The sequence below is a fragment of the Drosophila albomicans genome, chromosome 2R (assembly GCF_009650485.2).
Source record: "Drosophila albomicans strain 15112-1751.03 chromosome 2R, ASM965048v2, whole genome shotgun sequence".
Classification (NCBI taxonomy): Eukaryota; Metazoa; Arthropoda; class Insecta; order Diptera; family Drosophilidae; genus Drosophila; species Drosophila albomicans.
Window position 1 is genome coordinate 20,207,716 of NC_047631.2, and position 22,601 is coordinate 20,230,316.

The following is a 22,601-nucleotide window of genomic DNA, read 5'->3' on the forward strand; positions in this document are numbered from 1 at the left end:
AAACTTAGATTTAGAACACTTCTTTTGTTAAACACAATGTAAAACAAAAACAAGTAGAACATTTATATTCAAATTTTCGCGCCTAACTTTGTCAGTCAAAATCTAGTCACCCAAAAAGATGTGACATTTAAAACTCTCTTAAAAATAAATTGTTCTTTACTGCGGGCAGTATCAATACAAATATTGACGGAAAAATTTACAATTAAAAATTGTTAAAATTCATAATTTAATAGCTGTTAACATTTGCCGGCTTCGGTTTCCAAGGCTACTTCCAATTCACCACACTGCAGGCTTGCATTCAAAAAAGTGCATCGAATTATTTATTTGAATATTCAATATATTACAAACTATTACTAATACAAATATTACAAGTGATTATATTTTATATTATTATTATTTTTTATATTATATAGAGCATATTTATTCTAAATGAATGTATATATATAAATAGTTTTCGTTTATATAAATTAAATTAGTAAGATTTTAAAATCAATGTATGCATCGATTTTTATCAGCTGCAAAATTCATTTTTCAATAGGTTGTTTCTGTAAACTCCAAACTCACCGGTAATACCATTATTATGGGTTAAAAAACCGATAAGTACGTAGCTATCGAAAAACGTTCGTGCGCGCGCATTGAATGTAGATATCGTTCCAATTCACCACGATTGAGCTGCTTGCTTGACGATTCGTAGGGTAAAGCAAAAATTCGCGTTTAATACGGTTCCACTGTTGTTAAGGGTTTGTTCGAAGTGAGTTCTGCGGAGATATTTCGCCTAAAATATGAAGCCCCCCGCTCTTGCCTGCTCTCGCTGGTTGAATAATCACCCGCAATGGAAAATGCTGAAAATTCATCTTTTACCTTAAAGTTTTTCTCAATTGTTGATAAAAGTGAAAAAGTGTTCAGTGAAAATAATTATTTTTCTTCTAAACGTGTTCATCAATGTCGCCATCTTGCGGCACATGCACACACACATATAGCACACATATACTTAAATGTCACACGCCCGTGTGAAGAGAACTGACAGTGGCATAGTATGCGTGTGTGTGCAGATTCGTTGCGTCACTAGAAAATAGTTTGAAGAAAAAGTCTTCGTGAAAATCTTGAACAAGTGAAAAAGTAAATACAAATTTTTAAAAAAGGAAATTAAAAGCGTGTCATTTTTGCTTTTAAACAGCCGAAAATAGGCCAGAAAACTATTTTATAAATTACGTAACAGCGAATTGCGAGCAGGCAGCGGCGGCATCAACTAAATTTGCAACAACAATTAATATACTTAATACTTATTTATTTACAACAAATCTATCTATTTTTGCAGAGCTCCGTGCGCTTGCTTCAATTTTGTGCGAAACGCCGATTAAAATTCAATTAAAAATGTTCGTGTCGACAGTCTCTCGCATTGCCCCCGTTGCCAGGACCGTGGTAAGTTTTTATTTTCCATGTAGTTTCTTTCGTTGGAGATGCAAAAAAGAAAAATTTAAGTTGTGCTATATATTAGTTACATAATTTTCATTTGCCGCATTGATTTTCGTTGTAAAGAGAGCAAAAAACCTTTGGTTCGACGTGTGGTGACTTTGAATTCCAATGGAAAACACATACAGTTACATAAGTTTGATGGCGACTTTGAGGTTATGTGCCACAATAAGACTTCCAATTATAAATTAACTACATTGCAATTGCAAAGCTATTTAAACCTATTTATATTGTGGAAAAACAATATAGCTATTTATGTCTTTAGTCTGAAGTTAATGCTAAGCGGTCAAAAAATATTGTATAATCAGTTCAGTGTTCAGTTAATGCTTCACGTTGAGGTTAGAACCGGTGAAAGCTTTCCAAGCTATTTTCTGTATACATATTGTCTTTAATAATATATAATTACAGTTAAATTCAATAAACTCAATAATCAACTATCACAATTAGGGGATTAGATTGGAGCAACGTGCTTTAAAGCCGCCCAAGTAAAATGACAACAACAAAAACAAACAACAAAGTTGCTTAACTCATTGCATAACTTGGCAATAATTAGACAACTTTTTTCTTTTTTGATCTCAATCGAAACTCAATTACTTTTATGGGTAATTACATAATTTAATTTATTCTACTTCAAACTTTTAGCTCCTCGCCAACTCCAAGCAATACTTGCGACCATTGAGCAGCGCCGTCATCAGCCAGAGCCAAACTTTGGCCGCTCAGAACACAACCCCCGTTGCATTACTGCCACAGATCAGGTCATTCCAGACCTCGCCAGTCACGCGTGACATTGATTCGGCTGCCAAATTCATTGGTGCTGGTGCTGCAACAGTCGGTGTCGCTGGTTCCGGTTCGTATTTGGTCTTTGTCTACAACTACATATGTCTTATCTGTCTGATAAATAAGATTCATCATTTGGGATTTATACCGCTCATCGCCAGTCAGTTACAATCTAGCATCTGGGGCACACATAACGAGTATCTGATTACTCCTAACATACGCCTCGGGAAGGTCTGAGATTTGGTCAAAGCTATTGGTTGAGCTTCATTTCCTAGCAGGAAACTTGTGCAATCACAAGACGAAAGTACCAGAAATTCTGCAATTCCTTTTTTAAGATGCATTGCATTGAAATCTTTCGTGACCAGCATTTTTAGTGCGATGTGCTTGCTGCAAACCTCTGTTAGAGGTGCGCAGAACTCAATTCAGACTAATCTGTGACTGACTACAGATGAACGGTTAAAAAGACACAAATGATTGTAACTCCAATTCACCATCTCAGTACCATTGTATTCACTTGGTCAATATACTAAGTGAATGCCTTGAATTCGGCATTTGCCGAAGTTTATTCAACTCACTTCCTATTGTTATCTGTTCATTTTTAATTAACCTATTTTCTCCTCTTTTTCTTTGACAACCAATACGACAGGTGCTGGTATCGGATCAGTATTCGGCTCCCTCATCATCGGTTATGCCAGAAACCCATCGTTGAAACAGCAGCTGTTCTCTTATGCCATCTTGGGTTTCGCCCTGTCTGAGGCTATGGGTCTGTTCTGTCTTATGATGGCTTTCCTGCTGCTCTTCGCCTTCTAAGCAGTCGCTCCTCGTCCTGTTTTTTTCGTGCTCGAGAATTGTTTGCGGGTTGTGTTGTGAGATGTCAACAGCATCTTGCGACAAACGTCGTGTAGCAAGAACAACGGCAACGAGAAAGCAAAGTATAGAAGAAGGAACAACAAACAACCAACATCAACGTTCGTTTTTCGATTATTAATGATACAAATGATTGGTAGCAAAAACATCTTGTGTACAATCTAATTATAAAATAACAACAACCACATAATATATGTAATTTTGTTTTTAAAAAACATTCGAAAACGTAGTAATCGCCTACCAACCAACAACCAAACATCGCGGACGAAGAAAACACTTTTGTTTTAAGTTAGAAAATCAAAAAATAAGCAACACAACTTGCTAATAATAAAAGAAAACAATGGAAAACACTCGGCTCAAGTGAGTAGCAAACAGAAAAGAAAAAACACGATACGATACGAATGATATATAAGTGAGTGTTGAGCTAAAAGTTGCAATCAATTGAAAACAATTGTAAAATTTAGATTTTTAATTCAAATGCCAGCTTTAGGTTCACACACAGCCACAGACAACAAAAGAATCTACGAATTGAAAACATTTCACTGCCACTATACGGCTTCCTCCCATTGAGAAGTGTGTGTGAAGGGGTTGAGCATGTTATCAAACTCTCTCTCTCCCATTGCCATCAACATCGGCTTGTATAGCACGTGCAACTCTTTCCCACACAACTATTGAACCGAGGCCGCCGTGGTGTGCATGCAATGCACCTGTGTGTTTCTGCTAGTTTTGAATTTATTGTGGCGCGTACTGATAACGTTTCATTATGTTTAAATCTGTTTTTTTTTATGTAATATTTAATTGCCACTTAATGCAGTTTAATTTTCACATTGTTGAATAAAGTTGAGTGTTTTCTTGGCTAGAACAACACGAAGTAACGGAATTTGAAAGATTGTGAAATAAAGGAAATATGAATGCGACAAAGTAACAAATTGTCTTTTAATTAGTTTTTAAATTGATTTTGTTGGGTAGTGGTTGACATAGGATATAAACGTCTTTTGAATATTCTACAAATAGCGCGCAAATTGCAACTCTGTTCATGATTGAATCATTCATGCAACCCTGCGTTACCTGGACAGTCACATGTTGCCGCAACGGCAACACGCTGCTACTCGTTATCGATAAACTTAAATGCTTGTTTACGATATCAAAACAAAATCACATTGTTAAATGGATTTTGCTAAGAAAATATTAGGTAAATACGGCTGGAAAGAAGGCGACGGACTAGGTAAAAACAACACTGGCATTGCAGTGCCGTTGAAAGCTAGCTTAAAGTTTGACAATGCCGGTCTAGGCGTTGATCGTGCCACAGAATTTAATGATCACTGGTGGGAACGTTGCTTCAACGAGGCCTCCTCCAACGTGAGCGTACAAGTGGAGGAGAATGGAAAAATAAGCACTGGACGCAAGGCGGGCGAAGAAGCCGTGGAAATATCCACAAAAGGTTACTCTGCTCGCAAGCTAAAGAAAGCTAAGGATCAGCAGCGAGATGCAGTAGGTGGTGCGGTCTACGAGAACTTTTTAAAATCAGCGCTGCTCACCCAAGAGGGCGGTGAAGTGGCGAACACAGATCGCATCAAGGTCGATGACATTACTGTCTCCAAAGTGCATGTAATGACGGATGAGGAGTTGTTCAAGGCTTGCGGTGGACGCACCGCGCACAAGGGAGCGCGTCATGGTTTGAAATTGAGTGGAAAACTCGCACGCGTGGAACAGCAGGAACGAGAGATGCTAGAAAAGCTGCAGGGTAAACGAAGTGAGTCCGAAAAAGAGGAGCCAGTGAAGCTGCAGTGCAAACTAAAGGAGCCCGAGCAAGAGGAGTCAGTGAAAGTGAAAAAGAAGAAACTCAAAAAGAACAAGCCCGAGGTTGAAGAGGTCGCCGATGAAGCGACGCCAGTTAAAACGAAAAAACGCAAACAAGTCGAAGCTGCGGAAGAGGAATCCTGCGAGCCCATCAAGTCTAAGAAAAAGAAAAAGAAGCACAAGCAAGCGGAAGAATAACTTGCAGAATTTCTTTTGTTTTCTTTTAATGTACATACAAAGTGTATTTAGCTTGTAATAAATCTAATAAAACTACATTTGGGTCACTTAATCATAACGCTGATCTTTACTTTCTTCCCTTGGCTTTAATGCGACGCGATTTACCCATTCGCTTGTTCACCGAGGCACCAGCTTTGACGCCACGCTGACGCCTTGTTGACTTCTCCGCCTCGAGTCCTGCGGCCGAGGCTTTTGTGTTGCGCTTTAGTCCCTTCTTTTTACCACCAAAGCCGAACTTTTTGTTGCGCTGTTTCCGTTTGTCAGCCGATTGCTTCTGCTTGGATTCCAGTGCCTTGGCATCCTCAAGGAAGTCCAGATTCTTCAGTTTGCCCTTTCGGAACTTTTTCAGCTTATCTAGCATCTCCTTCTTCTCAGTTTCACGCTGTACCTTAGTCTGCTTGGCCAGCATTTTGCCCATCTTGCGCTGTTCGCGTATTTGCTTGATGCGTTCTGATTTCGCTTGTCCTTGCTGTTTGGCCATCAGATTGGAGCGCACCTTCTGCATGTGTTCGTCGGATTTGGCCATCTCGGCGAAATAGTCATCGGGACGACGTGTCTTAATGCCCAGTTTGTGCAATCGCTGGATTCCCTCGACCACTGCGGCTTGAGCTTGACGATGGAAGAGCATTTCGCGTTTGAAGTCATTCAACACGGGATCCTCTTCGGGACGTACATAGGGTATCTTGGCATTGCCCTTGAACTGATTTGCGCGCTTCTGTTCGTGTTTCTCCAACTGAACAGCCAACTCGGGAGCAAGAGGCGCCAGATCGTTAACCATGTCTAGGCGTTCTTCCCAGGGCAGGTCTAGACGAATGGCTTGTGCCTTGGCTAATAGTTTTGTCTGCAAATTCAAAATATTTAATATGTGAACCTGTAACTGTTTGGTTTTACTTACGATATCATTGATTTTGACGCGTTGTCCGCCAAATTCCACATTTAGACCGGGTTTCAGCTCACCACGCTCGAAAGCGGCTTGCAGCTGTAAAATACATTGAATTCTTAGTACATGATTTCCTCAAACTGTGTCGGCCTAACATACCTCTGCATCAGAATTGTCATCTGAATCGAATTCGGAGCCACTGTCTTGTAATTCAAAGTCGGACATGATGCTAAACTATTTAATAAATGAAAATGCTGATATAAAAACAATATCAACACGTGCGACGATGCGACTGACCAGTGTGACCGCAAATTGTATTTTAAATTTGACCAAAAGTACGCACCATACATGGTCTCACTGGCCTAGACAAACCGTTATCGATAAAACACACAGTGTTTACATATCATGGTTACGTAGCATTCAGCTTACCACTATAATCAATTTCACATTATTATTAACGAAATTTATGTTTTTATTTATATAGATGTAATTAAAATTTATTATTTATAAAGGGAATATTAATAATTAGCGATAATGAAAGATTTGTGGGGCTAATATTATTTACATTGGGATGTTACCTATTTAAGAATATCTGTTAAATTTGTTTATAAAATTAACCTCAATTGTATTAATTTTATTAAAAATAAACTCTATTTCAAAAATCATTTGTGTTATTTAGAACATTATTCGAAAACTGACAGGTTGCACAAAATAATTTACCATTGTTTATCAGTATGAAGTTGTTTTGATTTGAATGTCGAAATGCGATTCAAATGCAAAGAAGAAGAGTTCCCACACAATTCAATTTGATTTGCAAGCAATAGTTTGTTGCCGAGCGTCCGAATTTTTATTTTATTTAAATTATTTTAAAAAGTGCTGCATTAAATGTCGAATCTAGCGAATATATATGCCGAGTTACTGCGCAGATATGGTGATCATTATACAATCGCTTATAGCGCGCCGCCAAGTTATTTAATTCGATTAATTGGCGCGCACGAAGCTGCTGGCAAAATGATTTACGTCTATAATGAGAATCGCAAAGGCGGCACAACCACTTCAACGACGCCAACGAAATTGTTAATGCAATCGGAACGAGAACGTCGTCCTAATAATGGAGTGGATCTCGATCTCACTGGCAGCCCGCTGAAGGACGATTGCGTTGTGGATGCCATTGGTGATTTATCTCTTGCCGACTTGAACATTGTTAATCGGAATCCTTGGCGCCAGGACGAGGAATATCATCGCGGCCAGCCAGCGGATAAAGCCCGTGCCATTATCTGCAGTGAACACTTTCAGCAAGCCGGTGATGGTCAAGGATCCGTTTGGTTTCTATGCGATGGCAGCGATCACAACCAAACAATGTTGTTGCAATATGAATTCAATCCAAAGCATTTTTCACGCGGGATTGTCAGCTATGCTGGAGTTCTTCCATCATATATGGTCACTTCGCAATCGTTGGTGAGACAACATGGCATGGCTGGCGCGCTGGAGACCTTCATTGAGAACTGTTATCAGGTGATTCCCTCGATGACGTTGCGATTCAATTGGTCCACAACGGCTGCGTTGCCGTTGCTGGTAGATCTGAGTGCTGGGAATTTGGTGTTGAATCAAACATTTCGGGTCAGCGATTGCGGTCCTTTGACCGATGACTTCATGAATCAGCTGAGAATATTAATTTATATTAGGGAGGATATCCTCAACTATCACAGCGATGAGAAGGCGGGTCGAATGCGTGATCCTGTCTATCGTTGTGGTAGCGGCATCGATATGGACGAGCTGCGTGAATCGATCAATAAGACCATGACTGAGGTTTCTGGTTTTACGGACGTCTTCACAGATGGGCATGCGGAGAACGATATTGAGGAGGTAGTGCAGCAGGCAAAGCTGCGACGGGTCACCGATTTGACCGACAAGCTCTGGGAGTTGCTAAAATGTAAGTAATAAAAGTACTATATAGCTTTTTTTAAATTAAATTCGAATGGATTTGTAATGTATACTCTTCTTCCTCTCTATATTATATATTAAATAAATTTAGTTTTAACATTTATCTTTTAATTGTGCGGTAAACAACGTTTTATAAAATAATTCCCATTTGTTTAGGTTGCTCTTCGTATAAGGATCTGAAGATCGCCTTCAACATGCTCTTCCAATGCGCTGTGCGCTGCAACATTGTGGTAAATTAAAAGATCCCTTTATACCATGACCATACAAGTCTCAACTTTTATTTTACTGTTACAGAACATGCCGACCAACAAGAATCGTTTGGCTGAAATCATTTCAAATCTGGCCAACAGTCGCTTGGCAATGCCTTGCCTTAGTGGCGCCGAACCCTTGGAATTGCTTTTGGAGATTGGGCTGGAAAAGGTTTACAAGGATTATGAGTTTATCTTTACGGAAAGTAAAATCTGCAGCACTAGTTTGCTGAAGGGCAGCACTACAGCAGCCGCAGAAACTGATGCTGGCAATGAGCTGCCCAAGCTGCGCAAGTCGCTGCACAATGCTGTGCGAGGTGATACTGCACCTAGTGGCGCTGGAGCTGGTGGCATGCGGAAAACGCTGTTGCATCATAGTGCTGACAGCAAGCAGGCGGCTGGCAAATTTCAGAATGGCGATGCTGGCGGATTTAAGAACAGCACATTTGATGAAAAGGACAGTCTGATGTCGATTTCAAAGCTATTTCAAATACACTGCACGCTAGAGCACATTCTGATGATACACATCAATTTGAATTTGCCAAATGGTAGGAAAGAAATAGAATTTGTTAACGATTTGTGACTGATTTAATATTATATATTTAATAGTCTATGCCGATGTCTGCACTCAGTTGTTGAACAAATCACCGCGTCAATTGGAATGCATTGATGATCAAGTGAGCGATGTTGTAGACATTCAGCTGTCTGCTCATTATGTGCGAGAACATTTGGACGGCAAGGATCCGCACTCACGGCATATAACCATGAAGTCGAGCAACAAGTTTAGGGAACTAACAACCACATTCTACTTCAATCTCGAGAACATTTGTCCACCCGACTTGGTGCAATGCTTTCAGTCTGATGGTGAGTTTCAAAGCCATTTAAATAGTTTGATAAAGCCAAGTTAATTCTTTCACATTTTACAGACAAGGAAATGGTCAAGGAGCGCACCTATCATTCGTGGCTATATCGGAAAATTCGCACACTAAAGTAAAATCAAAGCGCAGTTGACATTGTAAATGTTCACATGAGATTTGAAAGTATTTCGTGCGTAATAGAATTATAAACAATTTGTACCACCAATTGTCACTTGTTTTACAACCTGCTTTTCACACGGCGCTGCCCCAAAATCATGCTCAATGCGAATTCCTACAAGTTTTAAGCCGTTGTGTGCTTGCTTGCTGTGTGGAGAAACTCATGTACTTTGACTGGGTATCAGTCATGCATGAGTATTGCCTTGGATAGCTCAAGGCTTGGAATCTTTTGGATTTAGATAGTAAGCACCCGCGTTCCCATTGCTGTCTCTGTATGTGTTTTGCTTACCATATTCTAAACAAAATGCACAAAAAAAAACAGCGAGGAAATGAGCAGGCAATCAGGCGTAAAGTAATGCTATAAATCGGACCACATTTGTGTCTCTGGCCCATTGGCCAAGAGGAGGAGCACAAGCAGAAGGTGGTAGACTGGTGGCCATAGCGAGTATCCACGAAATGTTACAATCCAATTAGGCGTCTTGGGCCACTTGTACTGTTGTCGTTGAATGCTTAACCCGATTGATTTTCAAGTCTCAGACGTGCGTGGAACGCGCTGCGGTTCGGACGTGTTTTGTGGTTGCCACTAGCCAATACTGGGCTAAAAACAAAAGAAAACCAAACGAAAAAGGAATTTTCAACTTGAGTTTGAAGCCTTTAAAGTGCCGCACCACATCCTGTGCAGGAGACACAAATTGAAAATTGGAGTTTTGAGTCGCCGTCGCAGCAGTTTTCGCAGTCTTGAAGCCAAGCTATATAGATTTAAACCAGTTCTAAATGCCAATTATCGCGAGTGGATAATCTAATTAACAAAATGGTGTGTGAGACATACAAATAAAAATGAAAACACAAGATCTATTAATCTTGTAAAGGATTAAGGACATTTGATACTCGCTACTGAAATAACCTTAAAAGTGCAAAGTGAAACCTCACAAAAAGCCTTTGTTCTTTTTCCTTCCGAGTTTTTTTTTTTAATTTTCCAAGTTCTGAGAATTATTTCCCTTTGTTTGCTTTCTTGGGGTCTTGCAGGGTCTTGAATTCTTCTTCAAATTTGGCTATGCCTTCCTTACCATAACGCTGATCATCATGATCTGGATGTCCTTGGCGCGTGCCTCGATGTTCAGTCGCGAAACGGAAGAAACTCGTTATCCGCCGTGTACTTACAATGTTATGTGTACGTGTTCCCAATCCTCGACAGATCTGGGCATTGTGCACTGCAAAAATGTGCCATTTCCCGCATTGCCACGCATGGTGAACCAATCAAAGGTGAGTAAGAGGAAACTATTAAGGAAATTACTGGAGCAATCGGGTTTTGTCGTAGGTTTTCATGTTACACATGGAGAATACGGGATTGCGAGAAATCGAGCCATATTTCCTGCAATCGACAGGCATGTATCGCCTGAAGATATCGGGCAATCATTTGACTGAGATACCCGATGATGCGTTCACTGGCCTGGAACGTTCGCTGTGGGAATTGATATTGCCACAAAACGATCTGGTCGAGATTCCTTCGAAATCGCTGCGACATCTGCAGAAGCTACGTATTCTGGATTTGTCGGATAATCATATAACGGCCATACACCACGATTCGTTTCGTGGCCTAGAGGAATCGTTGCAGAGTTTGATTCTAGGCGAGAATTGCATCTCCATGCTGCAGTCACACAGTTTTTCGGGTCTGCTCAATCTCGAGACGTTGGATTTGAGTGGGAATAGTCTGTTCGAGATAGATCCCAATGTGTTTATTGATGGGATGCCGCGTTTGACGCGGCTGTTGCTTACGGATAACATTCTCTCGGAGATTCCCTACGATGCACTGGGTCCGCTAAAAAGTCTGCGTACGCTGGACATTTCCCACAATGTCATCTGGTCTTTGAGTGGCAATGAAACGTACGACATTAAGGCCAACACCAAACTGAATCTGGACAATCTGCACTTGGAGTACAATCACATTGAAGTGCTCCCACCGAATTCGTTCAAATATTTTGATACCGTCAATCGCACCTTCTTCGATGGCAACCCGATCCACACACTGCGAGTGAGTACCATCTAAGAATTAAATATGATCCCTGATTAATATGATATTTATTATTCGTTAGGATGATGCATTTAAACCTGCTCGCATACGTGAGATCTATATGCGTTATTGTGGTCTCACGAATATTTCGCCGGTGGCCTTTGATAGTTTGGTGAATAGTCTGCAGATTTTGGATCTGTCGGGCAACAATCTAACCAAGTTACACCACAAGCTGTTCAATAATTTCGATGTCTTGAGGTAAGTGGTTGGAGACTCAAGCCTAATCGGATTGGCTGGCGCCCGCCCAACAACGATGTGGGGCTTCCCCTAAGTGTGTGACCTGCTTTCGAAACGGAAACGTGACGAAAAAAAGGGGAAATTAAATAAGCAGCTAACCAGCAATTTGCTTTTCCTCTTTTCCTTCTCTCTCTCTCGTTCTTTCTCTCTATTTCTCTTTAAACAGGGTCATCAGCATGCGTGACAATAAGATCAAAATCCCGAAGCCCACGGAAACCTTTAATGCCATGCATTATACGTTGCTTAAACTGGATCTGAGTGGCGATCGCAATGATCCAACCAATCTGCAAACGTTGCGCAAGTAAGTGACCCCAGCACAAATAGAAACAATCCTGTTCCCCGCACCCCTTATCCCAGCAAATCGTATTTTGTATTTATTTGCAAAAAGTATGACCAGAATGCGGAACATGCGATCGCTGTCCATCTCACGCATGGGCTCCTCCTCGGTGGGACCTGAGGACTTCAAGGACTTTGGTGTCGAACTGGAGGATCTGCAGATAACGCGCGCGAGTCTCTCGGGCATACAATCGCATGCTTTCAAGCATGTACGAGGATTAAAGCGTCTGGACTTTAGTGAGAATGGCATTTCCAGCATTGAGAATGATGCGTTCCATGAAGTTTGTTTTCAGTTAAGAGTTTCTTTTGACTCCTTGATAATTTATGCATTAATTTGTAGATTGGACACTCGCTGATCTCGTTAAAGATGTCGCATGGCTATTCTGGCAGTGCTTTGCCTGCAGAGGCATTGAGACATCTTACTTCGCTGCAGGAGCTGGACTTTAGCAATAATCACATTAGCAGCATGAGTGATACGAGTTTCCATTTCCTGAAGAATCTGCGATTGCTGGAGCTGCACGACAATCGCATTGAGCAGGTGCTGAAGGGCACTTTCCAAGGCGATATACACTCGAAGCTGGAGGAGATTTCGTTGCGTTTCAATCACTTGACATCGATATCGCAACACACTTTCTTTGACTTGGAAGCGTTGCGCAAACTGCAGTTGGATGACAATAAAATCGACAAGGTCGAGCGTCGTGCATTTATGAATTTGGATGAATTGGAGTATCTGAGCTTGCGTGGCAATAAACTCAACAATTTGGCTGAGGAATCTTTCCAAAATCTGCCCAAACTCGAGATATTGGATATGGCTTTCAATCAGCTGCCAAACTTTAATTTCGATTACTTTGATCAAGTTGGAACGTTGTCCAATTTAAAGGTGAATGTTAGCCACAATCAGATCCGGCAGCTGATGTACAATTCATCATGGAGTGGACGCAATGAGCATGGTAGAAAGAAACACAGATTATAAGTACTAAAAGTTACTAATAATTCTTGTTTTTAAAGGCGGCATGTATCACTCGAATATTAAGATCTTGGATCTGTCCCACAATAACATCTCGATTATCTATCCTGGTTATTTCCGGCCTGCTGAGATCTCTTTGACCCACTTGCATTTGGGTTATAATTCACTCATGGTGCGTCTTTCTAAGCAGACAACTTAATAGTTTACTTAATATAGCTTTTCTCATAGAACACCACTCGAGATGTGTTTGGCAACATGCCGCATTTGCAGTGGCTTGATCTTAGCTATAATTGGATACATGAGCTGGACTTTGATGCCTTCAAAAATACCAAACAGCTGCAGTTGGTCTTCTTCGATCACAATTACTTGACCGACATTCCACAGGATATCTTTAAGCCAGTGCAAGGATTGCGCATTGTGGACTTTTCGCACAACAAACTGCGCGGTTTGCCCGATAATCTCTTCTACAATGGTGGCATGGAGAAGTAAGTTGGGTTAAACAAATAATTGTAAAATATTTTATATATATTTTTTAATATTTGCAGATTGGATGTTTCGCACAATATGCTACTGAAGATACCATCCTCTTCGCTCTCCAGTTTGGCTGCCTTGACGCTCTGCGAACTGCATTTGTCCAATAATTTCATTTCTACCATACACAGCATGGATTTGTCGAACAAGTTCAGAGTGAGTTCTAACAATACTGGCTTTAAAAAATGATTAATTTCTTATTACCATCTCTTTCAGTCCCTTCGTTATCTAGACATCTCGTATAACTATTTGCTGCGAATCGATGATGCTGTCTTTGCCACAATGCCCAAATTGGCAGTGCTTGATCTTTCCCACAATCGTGATCTAAAAGTTATGGATAAATCGTTTATGGGACTGGAAACTTCGCTAATTAAGCTCGGCTTGGAGAATGTTTCACTCAGCACAGTGCCTGAGATACGTTTGAAGTATCTGCGAGAATTCCGTCTGGGCTACAATGAACTGCCTTCCATTCCCCAGGAGCTGGCGCATAACATGAGCAATCTACGCATGCTGGATCTCTCCAACAATGACTTGACCAATGTTCCTCTAATGACGCAATCGTTGCCACACTTGCGGTGAGTAAAATAAACTTCATTTTGACTAGAATTTTAATTTATAAATGTTTACTTTACAGCCGTCTAATGCTCTCAGGAAACCCCATTACCTCGCTCAACAACAACAGCTTTGATGGCGTTAACGAGGATCTCGAAATGCTGGACATCTCCAACTTCCGTTTGCATTATTTCGAGTATGGTTGCCTCGATTCGCTGCCCCACTTGCGTTCGCTTAAGTTAACTGCCTATTCGCACCTGGAGCACTTTAATATTCCTCATTTGCTGCGCCATCATCATAATATCAGAGAACTGTGGATTGAGGCGCCGCAGCCTTTCACACGCATTGTCAAGAAGGGTTCGGGACCCACGCAGGAAATGCAGACAGTGCAGCTGGGCATGCCAACAGATCTGCTACGTGAAATGGAAGGACATCTGCCTTCAAAGCTGACAAACATTACGTTTAGTGGGCCGCAGTTTACGAATATTAACGAGCGCATACTTAGAGTGAGACTACTTTAAAAGCATTTTTAAATATTTAATTATTTATTAAGCTTTTTTGAATTTAGGGCATGCGTTCTCCTTACCTGTATATGCAATTGTTTAATACCTCACTGCAAGCCTTGCCGCCAAACTTCTTCAAGCACATGGGGCGGGTACGCAATATTTCGCTGGACATACGCTATCACAATCGCAATTTGAAGAAGATACCAAATCCAAACACTGGCGCAGTGCCTTATCTGCCAAACAGCGTCTTCCTGACCGATCTCAAGATGTCTCACACGGATCTCAACTGCGATTGCGATTTGGGGTGGGTTTAGTTAATTAAGTTATGATCCACTTGCTCATTCTGTTTTCTTCCTTTAGTTGGGTGGAGTTCTGGCAGCGCAAGCGTAGACAATACATCTGCTCCTCGCAGACCTGGACCGATACAGTTTTCCGCACGTTCATGAACTCACCGTGCCAGGTTTATGGACGTCACAATTGCGATGATCACGACGACGATCTTCGCGAGACGCGTTGTGATAACAAAGGCGGTCAACAGCTCTTGGAAGTAAGTGCACATGAATTGATATCAAAGTGTTAAGTAACTATAAATTTGATTGATCATTTGCAGGCTTTGAAATTTGATCTGGAGTGCGGTTGGGACAATGCCAATTGTAAAGAAACAGCCCTGATTGTAATAGCCGTGTGCCTGGGCTTTGTGTTCTGGATGTGACTTCTGTACTTTGCATATAAGACGTCCACCGACTTTTACGATATTCTAGAGCGAGTCTATGGCAGGCAGGTCGTCTAAGTTGGTTGTGTTTCCTTTGGGAACTGGCCTAGTTTATGAATTGTGCCTGACCATCTAGAAATTAAGCGTGATGAGACTTTTTCTTACCTTCTTACCTTTTATGTTCTTCGACGACTCCCTTACTAGCACTGAACACCCAGCGAAGTTGCTTTAGAGTCCACAATTTAGAGTCCTTGGCCAACGCCTTATATGTAGGAATCCTCACCTCACCTCACCTCACCACATGCCACATACCTCATACCATTTCAACTTTATATACCATTTGTAGTACTTAAAATATTTGATATTACTTAAAATAATTGAATTAGTTTTCTTTTGTATTTTATTGTGCAATTCTCTTGTCTATGTTATCCACATACGTTAATCCTCCGATTTATAACTATATACATTACTTAAGTTAGGTCACTTCGCCGCTTAAACAATTCCAATTGAAAGTCTGTAAAATGTTTCATAAACATAATAAATATTTACGGTAGGTTAAATGAACTTTTCTTTACATTATTTTCCTTTTTCCGCTCTGTCACAAATTGTCTAGCATTAAACCTTGCAATTTTTTATGGCCACGAGCAGCGGCAACAGCAAATGATGTACCGTGGACACAGTGGCAACAAACAATTAAAAACTTTGCCATAAAGTTTGTGACTTTTCTTCTCTTTTTTTCCATACGATAAATTATTATGTAATGCCCTACATTGAACTTTTTCCAGGCCTTGTACACATTTGTTTTTTCTTGCTTTTCCCTCACTGTTATTTTTTTTTTCGGCAGTTTTATTGAGCTAAAGTACTTTGTGATATATGCTATGGAAGTGGAGAAGGGGACGGAGGCAGAAGGCAGCGACTCACTAAACTTCAAAGGGGGCAGCGACAACCTCAGCAGCTTCCTGTTTATGCACTTTGCCAATGCCAGTGGCTGGAGTTGGTGCCTCAGAGCGACCGCAGTATTTGAGCTGTGCGTGTGTGTGTGTGGGGGCGAGTTGTTGATTATATTATAGTATAACTCAGTAAATTTGTTTGCCTTACCTGCTGCCCAATTAAATTTTCAAAGCGTGGCCGCACAAATGTCCAGGCACCCATATTGCGATGCTCCTCCTGGCTCCAAATGAACGCTGTATTAAAGAAGCAATGAAAAGTGTAAAACATAAGGTTTTGCAGGTTTATGATGAGCACTTACATTGCACGTTGCCGTATTGCGCCAGCTGGGCTTGCAGCTCCTGCACGGGGAAGGGGCACAACGATTCCAGACGCACAATGGCCGTATCGTGAGCCTCACGCTTCTGCCGCTCCTCGACCAAATTGTAATAGTGCTTGCCGCTGCACAAGATGACCTTGCGCACCTGTTCCGGTTGCACGGTGTTATCTCCTGTAATGGGTAGAGAGTGAGTTAAGAAAAGGGAAGCCATAAAACGACAGCTACTGTACTGTACTCTACCTAGCACATTGTGGAACATGCTGCCCGGCTGGAAGTCCTCGTGCGTTGAGGTCGCTGCCGACAGGCGGAGAAGAGTCTTGGGTGCTATCACCACCAAAGGCTTGCGGAAGTTGCGTGCCAGCTGGCGACGCAGCACATGATAGTACTGGGCAGGTGTTGTGGGGTTCACCACATGCACATTGACGCCATCGCCATCGGGCGATGTTTCCTTCGAGTCGCACAGCTGCAGGAAGCGTTCGATGCGGCACGAACTGTGCTCGGAGGCAACACCATCGTAACCATGTGGCAACAGCATGACAAGTGCATTTGAGTCCATCCATTTGGCTATAAATAGATTGAGGAATAAATTGAGGATTTGATGTAGCAAGTCATGCGAGCCAGTTTACTCACTTTCGCCCGAAACTATGAAGGTATCAATAATGATTTGGGCGCCATTGGCAAAGTCACCGAATTGCGCCTCCCATATAATCAGATTCTGTGGATTATCAATGGCCATGCCATATTCGAAAGCCAACACAGCCTCCTCGGATAAAATGCTGTGAGCCAGCTCCAATTTGCCACCGTTGCCGCCTTCGATGTGATTGAGGGGAATGTACATTTCGTTGGTCTTCTGATCCACCAGCATGGCATGGCGATGGGAGAAGGTACCGCGTCCCACATCCTCGCCACTGATGCGCACATTGTGGCCCTGGTACATCAGACTGCCAATGGCCAATGCCTCGGCTGTGGCCCAGTCGATTTTGTTGCCTGCCTCTAGCTTCTTGAGGCGTCCTTGGATGTGGGTCTTGAGCAGATGTGGATGCACGCTCTAAATGCAAAAGGAAGTAAATTAAGATACTATTAACAGTGCTAAGAATTTTTAAGAAAAACAATATAACAAAACACATTCCACAAATGTTTCCTGAATAACCTCCGAGTTAGCTGTACTCTATGTTCTCTTGAAAGTACGATGCTGAGAGGTCTAGGAGACTGTAGCCAACTTACAAAGTCCTCGGGATACGCCACGCTCTGCTGGCCAATCCAGTGGAGCAGACCATAGTCCAAGCCGGTGTCCCAATAGGTCAGTTCATTAGCTGGTGCTGAGGTGAGGCCAGCCCATTGCTTCTCAAAGAACGAAGGAGGCGGTACATAGGTGGGCGCCAGAGCCAGTTCCTCGCCCAGATGAGCCATGTACTTCTCACGCAGCTGCTTGGCCTCGTCTTTGCTTAAGACACCTTCTGTGGCCAGTTTGTCGGCATAGAGATCGGGTACAGACTGACGCTGATGAATGATTTTATAGATCAAAGGATTGGTGAACGTTGGGTCATCGACCTCATTGTGACCCCAACGACGGAAGCAGTTCATATCGATGAAGATATCTTTGCGGAACTCGCGCTGATAACGGAAGGCCAAATTGGTGATGCGTGCCACAGCTTCGGGATCATCTCCGTTGACGTGGAATACAGGCGCCTGTATCGATTTGGCCAGATCAGAGGAATAGGCAGAGGAACGTCCACGATCTGCAGGCGTGGTGAAGCCCACTTGATTGTTGACAATGAGATGCACGCTGCCGCCGACTTCAAAGTGCGGCACGTAGGCCATGTTGAGGCACTCCTGATTGATGCCCTGGCCAGCAAAAGCGGCATCACCATGGAGTATCACATTGACCACATGTTGGCCAAAGGGTTGAGCTGTAGCCGCGTTGTCGAAGGCGCCTTCGCCGCGAGTCTGCTGCTTGGAACGTGTCTTGCCCATGGCCACAGGATTAGCTGCCTGTTCGAGTGAGCGGAATGAATGTGTAATCCTTTTTAATAAAAATTTAAAGACTTACCTCCAAGTGCGAGGGATTGCGTATCATGCTAAAGTTGATGCTTTTGCCCAGCACTTGCAGCTGCTCCGAAACATCTGCGCACACAAGATGTGAGAGTTTTGATTAAATTACGCATACGCAGCGTGTGTTCGACGAACAACAAACAAACGAAATAGGAAATGAGAAGAAGCTAAGAAAGTTGAACTTACGGAAGTGAGTTATGACGTCGGACATGGCCTCGATGTTGTCGGCAAACTCTGATGTGCCGCTTAGTTTGCGAAAAACTTTCGCCGGTCGCATGTTGAACATTGCCGCTTGCAGCGAGGTGCGTCCTCGGTGGGGCATCGCCAGAACCACATGCTCAATGTTTGCTGTTGTCATTGTTGTGGTGGGCGCCATAGGTGGTCGAAGCAGAACATCATTTTTGGGGTTAGAGAATCGTTTAAGTGCATGCTGAGACGCAGCAAAATATTGCTGTATTCAGTTCTTAGCTCACCTTGCACACTGTCGCGCAGTAGCTGCCAGAAGAAGGCCAACATGGACTCGGCTCCTTCGCCGCTATAACGCTTGACTGTGGGAAATTTGAGGGCCATGAAATTGTCCCATGCCTGCGACTTAATTAGCAATTCGGCAATTTCGCAGCGCTCCGTCGACTGCAGCTGGTGTTCGTTGAGTGTCTCAAAATTGCGAGCCAGCCATTCGCGTTCCTCAGTATCCTGCACAAGGTGAAGGGAGGGGTCAGAGGTCAGCTATTTATGTACTTATTATATGGCTGCTTACCTCGATGTAGGCAAACTCAGCGCTCGCTGCGCTGCCGCAGTAAATGTCCCGCAGCAGCTGCTCCAGCTGGGCAACATTTTGGACATTTTGGCTGCCACCAGAAGATGCCGCTGGAGCACTCAAGAGGTTGGCGGTGCGCACCGCTTGCTGCGTCTGCAGTCCATAAAATGCGGGATTTAATTCCTGCAGCTCGCTGCTGTCCAACGCACACACAGCCAGAGTTGACAACACACAAAAGAATGAAAATATAAATATAAATTATATGTTTCTGCTGTCGTTGCTGCTGGGATTGCTTGCTCCTTGAATGGTGTGGGCGGAGGATTGCGAACGGTTTCTTTTTTTTGTTATTTACCTTTCGCTGTTGGGCTCTTTGATGCTGATGGGATTTACTGCCGCCAATTTGTGTCCGTGCTGGCGAAAGGCCTCGACCCAGCGATAGACATTACCCTGAGAGTTCCTTGCCAGTTTCGCTTCTTCCGCAACTGCAGAGCCAAAAAAAAAAACATGCGTAAACAATATAAATTTTCTCTCGCAGTTATAAATTATTAAAAAACGAAAGAAAGAAAAACGAATTTCTGTTGTGTATTGCCACATTGTGCGGCCTTTTGAATTTATTGGCATTTTACTTTTATGGCATCTACATTTCGAGCTTAGGCTTTAGGTCCACTGCTTGACCTCAACCGTTTTCTTTGAGGTATATTCCCACTTCCGGTTCCCATGACAACTGTGCTAAACAGTCTTAAATTGTATTTACTGTTTAACGATTTTTGTCGATTATGTTTGTCTATCAATTTAGTTACAGCTACCATTAATTGCTCTATGATTTAGAAGGGTATTTAGGTTTCGTTGCCATAAAGTACACATATATAGGCTGGCTATATATATTTGATATGTGCTCGTATGTGTGAGATATGGTTCTGTTCGTTTTATTGGGTTTTTTATGGCCTTTTATTTTTTGTTGGGCCAAACCGTTGATAGCTCGTTTCTTGCTGAGGTGTTTATGTGCCAACATATTATCCTGCCTTAAAGGATGTGCAGTCGCTTAGGGATTGCTTCTATGTACACATAACCAACGGATCATTGACAGTGCTTTTGGCCAGCTTACTTGGAAATGCATTAAAACTTGATTTGCTTAACAATTTATGCAATTTCTTTGACAATATTTTTTGGTGATAAATCAATTGAAGGTCATGCAAGCTCTCCCTTTGCTGGGACACACACACACACAATGAATGATGTATTATATTTGTGGCGAAATATTTCCAACTCGAGCGTGTAAATATTATTGAACTGGCGTCGCAAATACCCAAAGAATAATGGCCACCGGACAGTTATGCATGGCAGGGACAACAACAGAGCGCAGAGCGAGAGAGAGAGAGAGGGAGCAGAGGAAATGCACAGGAAGGATGTGACTGAAATCAAAAGAGCGCCAGTAGTTGAGGGCAATACCAGTCTGATTGGCATGTCAAGTGAATTAAAACGGCACAATGGTCCAGAAGCTCACAACTCGCAACTGATGACATTCAATACAACAGCAGCAACAAGAGAAAAACTGTGTTGAAGCCGTAGGATAAGGTCTTCAAAGGGACTGGCAAACAAGTGTCTCTGGTGCAGTCAATATCGCACCAAAGGTGAGTTCAACTTCAATACCACTCCCAGGCTTGCATGTTAATAGGTCAGACGAGTTTCCTGCTGGGATAAGTCTGTTACCTGGGACTGAAAACTCATTGTGTTGGTGTTGCCAAATTGTGTGGCTTGCTAAGGCATAAATCCAATTTGAATATTTGTTTCCTTTTTTGTGTTCTACGTGTTTTACATGGCATAGTTTCATTTTAATTTATACCGAAAGATTCATTTTAAATGCCTACATTAAAGTAACGTCTGGCGACTCGCAACAGGTTGCTTCAGACATGTTGCAAGTGCGTGTGTAAATAGTTTGATAACTGCAGGCAAGCAAACGAACATGTTTGATGTGTGGCTGCTGCTTGTCCACAACAATTTATTGTGTTTTGTTGTCGTGTTGTTGTTGTTATTGGCTTGTGGGGTGAAGGGTTTGCGGCTTCACTCAAATACGCATTGATAAACTGCCCGGCGGCAACAAGAGCAGCTTGTCCATTGATTTACAACTACACTTGCACTACAGCAAAAAGTTTCAGTTCGCTTTAAACGTTTCCACTGTTTGTTTGGCTGTCGTTTCACTTATCAGAGCATTTTCTGTTTTTGTTAATAATGATTGTTATCTCACCGACAGGAAATTTTATAATATTAGATTAACTTAGCACAGATTAGCAGCATTCACTTTCAGGTACAAGTTTATAAATAGTATTTTTGTTGTTGTTATTCTTGGCTGCACTACCTTCAAAGACGCGCTTGGCGACCGGTCGATAGCCCCAGACGCCTTTCTTGCTGTGATAGCTGCGGTGTGGGCGTGTCTGTGTGCCCACTAAGCCGGCAAATTTGCCTTCCGAACTCACAAAGTGACGCAGCATTTTCGTTATTTAATTCACACAAACGATATAAATAAGTTTTATTTGTATGTAGTATATACAGCAGCTTCTTCCTTCCGCAACTTTTCCGTTGTCAACTGCAGCTGCTCGCGCTCAACCCAGAACTGAAATTCATGTTCAACGCCTTCTATTTAGACCCCCTGGACTTAGCAGCTATGCTGATAACAAGCCGATCAGCAGACACAATTTGAGACAAACAATCACAATTTTGCTCTCTTCTTGACGCTCTTTCTAAATGAAAAGTTCTCTTCGCATTCTTAATGCGTAGCATTTTAATGCTGCCTTTGCTCGCAGTTGTATGTTCTTCTCACTCTCCTTCCAAAATGTTTGATGTGACTTTAATGACCCATTGTGGTTTTGTTCGATGCAACTTAAAGCAACACTTTAATAAATTATATTGTATTGCATATTTTTAGGCCGGAGCTAATTACCGACGACATTGTAAACCACATTTGTTCACACCAAAATCATAAATTTAAAATCACAAGCATACAATTTTTAATATATTCAAAATAAATAGACTCTGCATATAAAAATGTATTTATGTAAGAGGAATATGTTTGAACCAAATTTACATATTTGCGAATTTTGCCAATGATAAAAATAAATCTATGTTGTGAACTAGATACATATATTTAAGTAGAAAATAACATATATGTTTGTTATTCATTATTGGACTATTTGCATTCTGACTAAATTATTTTTATCTTTTTAATTATCAGCTGTGTGTTTCTTTTTAATTTCAAATTTTATCAAGCTTTCCAAACACTTTTCATGGCAATATTTTTAGCAAATGTTGGACAATTTTTTAATTTCAAACCAATTAAGACAATAAAAGTTGGAAAA

The 22,601-nt window shown here is 41.8% G+C and overlaps 6 protein-coding genes across 7 annotated transcripts; 4 read left to right on the forward strand and 2 right to left on the reverse strand.

Moving 5' to 3' along the window:
* The first annotated feature begins 592 nt into the window (after positions 1 to 592).
* On the forward strand, positions 593 to 3,334 carry LOC117574781 (ATP synthase lipid-binding protein, mitochondrial). Its single transcript, XM_034258735.2, has 4 exons — positions 593 to 751; positions 1,319 to 1,422; positions 2,116 to 2,320; positions 2,897 to 3,334. Exons 2-4 carry the CDS (start codon positions 1,375 to 1,377, stop codon positions 3,058 to 3,060), a joined length of 417 nt encoding a protein of 138 aa, XP_034114626.1. The 5' UTR covers positions 593 to 751; positions 1,319 to 1,374; the 3' UTR covers positions 3,061 to 3,334.
* Positions 3,335 to 4,216: 882 nt separating this feature from the next.
* LOC117575437 (G patch domain-containing protein 4) lies at positions 4,217 to 5,206 on the forward strand. Its single transcript, XM_034259640.2, has one exon. It carries the CDS (start codon positions 4,285 to 4,287, stop codon positions 5,113 to 5,115), a length of 831 nt encoding a protein of 276 aa, XP_034115531.1. The 5' UTR covers positions 4,217 to 4,284; the 3' UTR covers positions 5,116 to 5,206.
* LOC117575436 (probable rRNA-processing protein EBP2 homolog) lies at positions 5,125 to 6,354 on the reverse strand. Its single transcript, XM_034259639.2, has 3 exons — positions 6,194 to 6,354; positions 6,050 to 6,133; positions 5,125 to 5,995 (listed from the first exon to the last, which is right to left on the reverse strand). Exons 1-3 carry the CDS (start codon positions 6,257 to 6,259, stop codon positions 5,222 to 5,224), a joined length of 924 nt encoding a protein of 307 aa, XP_034115530.1. The 5' UTR covers positions 6,260 to 6,354; the 3' UTR covers positions 5,125 to 5,221.
* Positions 6,355 to 6,822: 468 nt separating this feature from the next.
* On the forward strand, positions 6,823 to 9,565 carry LOC117573765 (protein zwilch). The gene is made up of 5 exons (XM_034257157.2): positions 6,823 to 7,967; positions 8,135 to 8,208; positions 8,273 to 8,774; positions 8,836 to 9,090; positions 9,153 to 9,565. The coding sequence occupies exons 1-5, from the start codon at positions 6,920 to 6,922 to the stop codon at positions 9,218 to 9,220; spliced, it is 1,947 nt and encodes a 648-aa protein (XP_034113048.1). The 5' UTR covers positions 6,823 to 6,919; the 3' UTR covers positions 9,221 to 9,565.
* A 219-nt stretch (positions 9,566 to 9,784) lies between these two features.
* Positions 9,785 to 15,732, forward strand: LOC117573762 (chaoptin). The gene is made up of 15 exons (XM_034257154.2): positions 9,785 to 10,074; positions 10,287 to 10,523; positions 10,579 to 11,292; positions 11,354 to 11,529; positions 11,735 to 11,869; positions 11,957 to 12,185; positions 12,245 to 12,854; positions 12,913 to 13,043; positions 13,100 to 13,356; positions 13,417 to 13,558; positions 13,619 to 13,977; positions 14,037 to 14,460; positions 14,523 to 14,764; positions 14,821 to 15,007; positions 15,071 to 15,732. The coding sequence occupies exons 1-15, from the start codon at positions 10,072 to 10,074 to the stop codon at positions 15,170 to 15,172; spliced, it is 3,948 nt and encodes a 1,315-aa protein (XP_034113045.1). The 5' UTR covers positions 9,785 to 10,071; the 3' UTR covers positions 15,173 to 15,732.
* On the reverse strand, positions 15,588 to 21,847 carry LOC117573763 (probable 2-oxoglutarate dehydrogenase E1 component DHKTD1 homolog, mitochondrial). 2 transcript variants are annotated; one of them, XM_034257155.2, is made up of 13 exons: positions 21,605 to 21,847; positions 19,601 to 19,730; positions 19,249 to 19,444; positions 18,965 to 19,184; positions 18,678 to 18,839; positions 18,490 to 18,563; positions 17,664 to 18,431; positions 17,070 to 17,487; positions 16,680 to 17,003; positions 16,422 to 16,610; positions 16,271 to 16,356; positions 15,748 to 16,197; positions 15,588 to 15,686 (listed from the first exon to the last, which is right to left on the reverse strand). In XM_034257155.2, the coding sequence occupies exons 1-12, from the start codon at positions 21,735 to 21,737 to the stop codon at positions 16,093 to 16,095; spliced, it is 2,805 nt and encodes a 934-aa protein (XP_034113046.1). In that variant the 5' UTR covers positions 21,738 to 21,847; the 3' UTR covers positions 15,588 to 15,686; positions 15,748 to 16,092. The 2 variants fall into 2 exon arrangements, with proteins under 2 accessions (XP_034113046.1, XP_034113047.1); XM_034257156.2 differs by lacking the exon at positions 15,588 to 15,686 and having other exon boundaries at positions 15,770 to 16,197; positions 19,249 to 19,441.
* Positions 21,848 to 22,601: the final 754 nt, after the last annotated feature.

What these genes read in the sequence shown, in the direction of transcription:
- LOC117575436 (XM_034259639.2), bottom strand. Translation starts at nt 6,259, where the DNA reads ATGTCCGACTTTGAATTACAAGACAGTGGCTCCGAATTCGATTCAGAT. An exon ending in ATGACAATTCTGATGCAGAG is followed by an intron (nt 6,134 to 6,193) that starts GTATGTTAGGCC and finishes TGTATTTTACAG; the next exon opens with CTGCAAGCCGCTTTCGAGCG. An exon ending in GCGTCAAAATCAATGATATC is followed by an intron (nt 5,996 to 6,049) that starts GTAAGTAAAACC and finishes TTGAATTTGCAG; the next exon opens with ACAAAACTATTAGCCAAGGC.
- LOC117574781 (XM_034258735.2), top strand. Translation starts at nt 1,375, where the DNA reads ATGTTCGTGTCGACAGTCTCTCGCATTGCCCCCGTTGCCAGGACCGTG. An exon ending in CCCCCGTTGCCAGGACCGTG is followed by an intron (nt 1,423 to 2,115) that starts GTAAGTTTTTAT and finishes TCAAACTTTTAG; the next exon opens with CTCCTCGCCAACTCCAAGCA. An exon ending in AGTCGGTGTCGCTGGTTCCG is followed by an intron (nt 2,321 to 2,896) that starts GTTCGTATTTGG and finishes CCAATACGACAG; the next exon opens with GTGCTGGTATCGGATCAGTA.
- LOC117573763 (XM_034257155.2), bottom strand. Translation starts at nt 21,737, where the DNA reads ATGCTGCGTCACTTTGTGAGTTCGGAAGGCAAATTTGCCGGCTTAGTG. An exon ending in ACTGCGCGACAGTGTGCAAG is followed by an intron (nt 18,840 to 18,964) that starts GTGAGCTAAGAA and finishes CAATGACAACAG; the next exon opens with CAAACATTGAGCATGTGGTT. An exon ending in GCAATCCCTCGCACTTGGAG is followed by an intron (nt 18,432 to 18,489) that starts GTAAGTCTTTAA and finishes TCACTCGAACAG; the next exon opens with GCAGCTAATCCTGTGGCCAT.
- LOC117573762 (XM_034257154.2), top strand. An exon ending in GAGTGGACGCAATGAGCATG is followed by an intron (nt 12,855 to 12,912) that starts GTAGAAAGAAAC and finishes TTGTTTTTAAAG; the next exon opens with GCGGCATGTATCACTCGAAT. An exon ending in TACAATGGTGGCATGGAGAA is followed by an intron (nt 13,357 to 13,416) that starts GTAAGTTGGGTT and finishes TAATATTTGCAG; the next exon opens with ATTGGATGTTTCGCACAATA.
- LOC117575437 (XM_034259640.2), top strand. Translation starts at nt 4,285, where the DNA reads ATGGATTTTGCTAAGAAAATATTAGGTAAATACGGCTGGAAAGAAGGC.
- LOC117573765 (XM_034257157.2), top strand. Translation starts at nt 6,920, where the DNA reads ATGTCGAATCTAGCGAATATATATGCCGAGTTACTGCGCAGATATGGT. An exon ending in GCTCTGGGAGTTGCTAAAAT is followed by an intron (nt 7,968 to 8,134) that starts GTAAGTAATAAA and finishes CCATTTGTTTAG; the next exon opens with GTTGCTCTTCGTATAAGGAT. An exon ending in CTGTGCGCTGCAACATTGTG is followed by an intron (nt 8,209 to 8,272) that starts GTAAATTAAAAG and finishes TTACTGTTACAG; the next exon opens with AACATGCCGACCAACAAGAA.